General features: G+C 41.6%; 1 protein-coding gene across 1 annotated transcript; it reads left to right on the top strand.

The window, feature by feature from the left end:
• The first annotated feature begins 203 nt into the window (after positions 1 to 203).
• Positions 204 to 4208, top strand: LOC136447283 (transcription factor 15-like). The gene is made up of 4 exons (XM_066446013.1): positions 204 to 614; positions 1031 to 1213; positions 1810 to 2006; positions 4086 to 4208. Exons 1-3 carry the CDS (start codon positions 330 to 332, stop codon positions 1969 to 1971), a joined length of 630 nt encoding a protein of 209 aa, XP_066302110.1. The 5' UTR covers positions 204 to 329; the 3' UTR covers positions 1972 to 2006; positions 4086 to 4208.
• The last annotated feature ends 1792 nt before the right edge of the window (positions 4209 to 6000 follow it).

The following is a 6000-nucleotide window of genomic DNA, read 5'->3' as shown; positions in this document are numbered from 1 at the left end:
GTTGTTTTATACTTTAGTAGAAACGAGATCTATCGTTGTAACGCACTGTGAGTTTTTCGGGAATCGGTCGCGCAACAGTCGCTCAAGTTTTAAACTCTACCCGTGTCTGGCCCACGGACAACCGTCACTCTAACAAGTGGTAGAAATTCCACCACTGGACTGTACCAGTAGCGAAGATTCTCTGACTACAAGGCGCCCCGAAGTCAGTCGGTCCAACCTTCCTCAGACTGGTGAGGAAAAATAGACGAGTCCGTCGTCTGAGAGGGAAAGTTTGCTGTGACGCAGTTTGAAAATCCGCACCGTTATTTTCGTCTAGTCAGGCCGCCATCATGCCAGACTTCGAGAGCATGTCGCTTGTCCAGATGCAGGAGGAACTATCCCAGATAACTCACGGCTTCGCTGAAGACATTGCGCCCAGCTCGCCCGAGCAGACGACCGAGGAAGACGTCGGTCCGAGGGAGCAGGACAAGCCGAGGAAGCCCAAGAGGAGGAGACGGATGCTGACGGGCGTGAGCAAGCAGCGCCGGGCCGCCAACGCGCGGGAAAGGCGCCGCATCCAGGGGGTCAACACGGCGTTCGTGGAGCTGAGGCAGAACCTGCCCGTCTTGTCAAAGGTAGGTTTACTCTCGTGATTTCCTGCTTTATATCCTACAGGGAGATGTTGATTGAGTCGGCCGAAGAAGCGTTAGGTAAAGGTTGCAAAACGATGTTACAATTCGAAGAAACAAGAACTCGGGGAAGGCAATCTCAGTATTGGTAACTTTACTTTCCTCGCTGACTTGGGCCTTGATGTATGTTTCTAACTTTCAGCAAATACAAAAAAAAACAGTCGATCAGAATCCTCGTTCATTAAACCTGTGGGCCGTTAGACAATGAATTTTGTCTTGTTTATGTTAAGGAAATGTAACGCAGAACTTGTTGTCTCTGAAATAGTTTTATGTGCGTGCTACTCCTGGGGTTGCACACTTTCCCGTTGAATAGTCAACATTGTATTCTTGATGTTAGTACTCATAGTATGTTTTTTCCATAGGTGGAGGTATCAAAGATAGAGATCCTGCGCCTGGCGTCGAAGTGGATCGCGCACCTGACCACCGTACTGCTGCAGGACGACGAGCGGCGGGGGTGGGACTCCTGCTCCGAGGACGGGTCCGGCAGCAGTGACGGTGACGGCGAGGCGGCCAGTCTGCAGCCCAAGTCTACACTCAAACCGGAGGTGGGTCCCTGTTTTCCGTTATCTTTATATTCATACGTGTTAAAACGTATTGTCATGCTTGCAGCCTACTGAAAAATTATTTGGATGTAATGTAAGTTTCTGATACGTGTTTGTGAAGTTTTCAAGCCGTGATAAACAAGTCTGAGAAAACATGTGTACAGATGTGTATTGTAATTTGTAGAGCTTTCACGCGCTTGCATATAGACTAAACTGAGACTGTGTAACCTCTGTTAGACCTATATCCTCGGGCAAAACCATGCATATATATATAACAGTATTGAACACGGTACCAAGTCTTTAGAATAATGTGTACTAGCACCAGCCAGACATCGTTACTCACCAGCGGTGCCGAATTTACCGAATACACTCGATCCTTACTATCAGTAAAACTCCTATGAATTTCGTGAATATTTGTATTTTTCTTAGCAGTGTATCATTTGAATTCTGTAAAATTTGAATGTGTTCCGTAAAACTCGTTAGAATTCTGTAAGATTCGTATGAATGTGTGACTAAGGCACCCTTTCCAATGTTTACTTCCCGCCTACTCGCTCGCTTGTGTAAGACGCATTTCTCATTCAACTTCCCTCTCCTTCCAGATCCGAGAGAACCTGAGCGACATCTACACCATCCGTGATGACGACACCGACAACTTCGTCATCTGCAGAACCGACGAAGAGGACGAGATGGAGCATGCGCAGAGCCTGTCCGTGACATCAGCCTTCTCGCCTGCCCTCCCGCTCTCCACAGCCACATGCTGACGTCATCCAATGTCACGACTGCCACAAAAAGTTCGGTGAGTGTCTTTTGTCTCCTTTCTTTTCGTTATTTTGGCCGTGATTTCCTCAAATATAACATTCGACCACAGAGGCTATTTCTGTTTGAGGGACTTGTACACAATAAGAACCTTTGTGTCGTCTTTTTCTTTTGAGGCTACCAACTTCGACTTGCTGAAGATTCGTCATCTTCTTTCAGTTTCACACTTCGCTTTTTTCAAGTGTCCGGTTGTATCCCTATCTACTCGCGTTTGGCTGGCGGACAATAAAAAATTTAAAACGGGACAAAATAGAAATCAGAAAGACGCCCAAAACAAGCCGGAGACAAACCTCTGCTCAGAGAGTATCACAGATTTCTATAAAAGCCACTCAAAGCCATTTCATATCGAAAGAAAAGGCCAACATTCCATTGACATGAGTCCAGTCTAACCGCAGTTATAACGGTTTTGTTCAACAGCAGGAAATTGAGGAAATGATTCATAGACCAGCAGAAGTCTATTGACTCACAGAAAAATGTTATCTTTCATCCACAACAACAAAAACGTGCAAATTCCCACTTTTCTCTTTCACGGCCAACTTATAAATCTTATACATGTTTTGAATGACATTTCCGGCTGAAGATAAGCGATTAATAGTCATGCTTGATACAGCATTCAGTTTTTACTATGAATAACTGACATATTTCCGGTACGTTTCCAATATTTGCGAAGGATTTGAGAAAAATCGTCTGTGGAAAACGAGGTAGATTAACTAGATTACCAAAAATTTTCCGTTTTGAGTGTACTGTACAAGACGAATGTTCTTGGACAGACCAATAAGGTTGAAAATCCTTGAACAGACCAAAAGATTCATCAAATCGGCGAAGAAAGAGAACATACTGTGCCATAAAAGTCAGCATCCAAGGCGATTATAACCGGGTCATTATCGTGCCAATAGGGGGTCGTTAATGACGGCTATTAATGCCCTGGTCACCAGTAATCATTTATTATCACTGTTTGCCACTGAAAGCATTTATGGTTATTGCTAGCGTTGCCGTGGAGAGAGTGTCCACTGGAACTACGAAAATTTGCCATGTTTTTTCTGTGTTCTACAAATTTTGTGAGACTTGCAAGCTTCGCATGGCATTTCTAAATCTTTGTTGTCAATGAATGAAGTACGGACATTTGGGGTTATACTTCATCTAAAGCGTTCGTATCTCTTTCACACGACTCGGTAGGAATCAAGATATGTTTATTAGATGAAACATCTTCAGTAAAATGTTGATTCTAAACTTAAGATCACAGATTTGTAAGAATAAAGCAAACGTATATCTGAAACTTCGACAGATAGAGAGGGGACAATTTAACGGAACTAGACTTGCACAGTTTAATCATGTAGCATGTTTTTTGTAGAGGTAGTAATTTTCCAGTATCGACATAACAACTTGAAAACACCTCATGTCGTGAACAACAATGTCGGGAAAACAGCTCAAAGGTGCCGTCCTCTAACGATTTGCCCTCCCTTCCCTCTGCATTCGGCGGCTTTCATCCCCTTGTGTCACGATTAAACAGTCCAGTACAATCTGCTGGGGACAGAAGAAAGACTTCTGTGATTAATGGTATTAAAATCCGAAGAATTGTTGTAGTGTCCCCCGTGAATTGCAGTGTTTGAATAGGTGCAGAAATGCGGATCGCCCGTTCTTGTGTCGTTCTTTTCGGTATGCAGAACGCCCTGATTGATGTAAATGGTATTTGGCACAAGAACAAAGATACTTTACTAAATGTCAGAACGGTTCGCTAAAGGTAACTTGCTTGACAGAAGAAACTGACGGATTGCAGAAGACGATGTTGTTGGGTGCAAAATGATAGTATAATTTTTGTCTCCTTCAGTCCTTGTGTCTTTTGAAAAGCACATTTTTGTCTCCTTTTTGTCTTTTGTAAAGCACATTTTTGTCTCCTTTCTGTCTTTTGTAAAGGACATTTTCACATCTTATCCGCTTTTCTAGGTTTCGGACACCATATTCGCTCTTTTTCTGCCGTCTGCACTAGTTAAGATTAGCAGAACACAGTGCGAGTCTTACGTATGATTTCTAACGATATTTGTGTTTTTCTATCTTTCAGGCGTGCCAAAATCCAGACTCTACAGTTGACACCATTCCACACGACTCACCCGGACGAACTGGACGGAAGAGACCATTCGGAAATGGGAAGAAAAATCACCCGCTTGGACAGATGAGTTTGAACCTGACATGGCGTCAAAACTCGTTTGAAAATCAAGGTCATCGTCAAAGACTCACCAATTAAGGCTTACCTTTCTGTCACCTTTCAAACACAACACTATCTTGTGTATTCTAGTATCCAAATATATGGACTTCTTTAGAACGTAGAAAAGCATCATTTATTGAAGGCAAGACAAAAATGTCGTTTCCCAGTGGCGTATCTATCCGAATGTGTATATATTGGTATGACCAAAAGACATAGCAAATGTAAAGATAGTGAAATAGTGTTTGAATATATATTTAGAGACCAGAAGTACCCATCAGTTCTCTACATGGTCATGTTATATAGTAAATATGTCAAGACGTATTTTAGACTAGGATGAACTAGTATGGCTAGAAGATCGTACACGGTACTGTTTTGTAAGATAGTGTTCTTGTTATGAATATCGCTGTTTGTAAATAAGAAATTAGATATATTTCTATAGCCGATTTGCAAGCCAATCTTGATACGACAAAATTGCGCTGAGGACAATGTTATGATTACCAAAATAGGAAGTTTTGACGATGTTTGAATCAACTGATGTACTTTTTGGCCACTTCGAAGAAATCTCACAAAACACATTTTAATAGTTGGTGATTGAAGCCATCTATTTATCGACGTTTAGAAACAAGTCAACTCCTTTAAGTTAAGTTCTACATACATGTTCAGAATAAACAGTTCTATTTCCTCCATAAGAATGCTATGTGTGTGTTTATCCAAGGAGGTTTTATATAGAGGGAAACCCACCTCGGTTTATCTAGTGTTGCGTAAAGGAATTGTGTGGTTGGACGTGGAAATACTGTATGGAAATAAAATGGGTTTTGTAGAGATTTTTCCGTACACTACTCGTAATTTAAGCGCTAACCAACAAGTTTTCAATCAGTCCCTCTCAATTGAAAAGACCCTATGCCCGAGAAGATTTGCAAAAACAAAACAAAAAAGACAATTTTGAATAGTTAAACTAAATCTAATCCCGATTTATTCCCGACCATGAAATATCATCCACTCTTCTGTTTTTTCCCAAACTGTACCCAGACGTTTTCTGTATGACGTAACCCCGAAGAAATTAACCCAGAGTGAACAAGAATAAATAGAGTCAGGCTTATTTGTGTCCTACCGCGTGGCCGGCCTTTCTGATAACACATGCTGTCGGCCTGATGTGCACGCATGACCGCTGACACTTCTGTACCTGCCCGCGCATTGTTCCCAATTTTCTGCTACCGTGGCCCCTTAGAAGTCTGAACGAACTGTGTAAGAGTAAACACTAGAATCTCACAAACCTATCCCGAAATAAAATACGTTCGAGCTTTAGATTAAGAAATTTATGTTCCTACCATCAAGGTTGGAATGAATTGGTGCGTGGCTTTGAAAGGTAATACGCTTGTCTCTAAATACCACTTGTTATTATATGATTAAAGGAAGTATTAAAAGACATCCCGTAATTTAAACCAAGGCGTGACATCCGCACTACGGTGTCAGTCAAAGCCAGCTTTTGCTCACAGAAAAAGCAAACTTAACGTACAAAGTTGAATTTAAAAATAAGCTACTAGTTTGGAATGAGTTCACTTTGAATTTGGAGACAGTAGCTAAATTTGAAATATTTGCATAATCTTTTTCTGTTTCATTTCGGTCTAAGGATTTGTCATTGTATTCATCTGATGAGAGAAAATTCCGTATGACTATGACTATGAGAAAACGACGTGTCTCTTGAAACATATCAGTTATACTTACAGAGCCCATTCCTCACTTGTGACCTTTTGGACGTAGAAACGTGACA

This window comes from Branchiostoma lanceolatum, chromosome 13, assembly GCF_035083965.1.
Source record: "Branchiostoma lanceolatum isolate klBraLanc5 chromosome 13, klBraLanc5.hap2, whole genome shotgun sequence".
Classification (NCBI taxonomy): Eukaryota; Metazoa; Chordata; class Leptocardii; order Amphioxiformes; family Branchiostomatidae; genus Branchiostoma; species Branchiostoma lanceolatum.
This window is presented reverse-complemented; position numbering and strand designations above follow the sequence as displayed.

Coding starts and splice junctions, on each gene's coding strand:
- LOC136447283 (XM_066446013.1), top strand. CDS start 330: ATGCCAGACTTCGAGAGCATGTCGCTTGTCCAGATGCAGGAGGAACTA. Junction 615..1,030: donor ACCTGCCCGTCTTGTCAAAG/GTAGGTTTACTC, acceptor TTTTTTCCATAG/GTGGAGGTATCAAAGATAGA. Junction 1,214..1,809: donor AGTCTACACTCAAACCGGAG/GTGGGTCCCTGT, acceptor CTCTCCTTCCAG/ATCCGAGAGAACCTGAGCGA.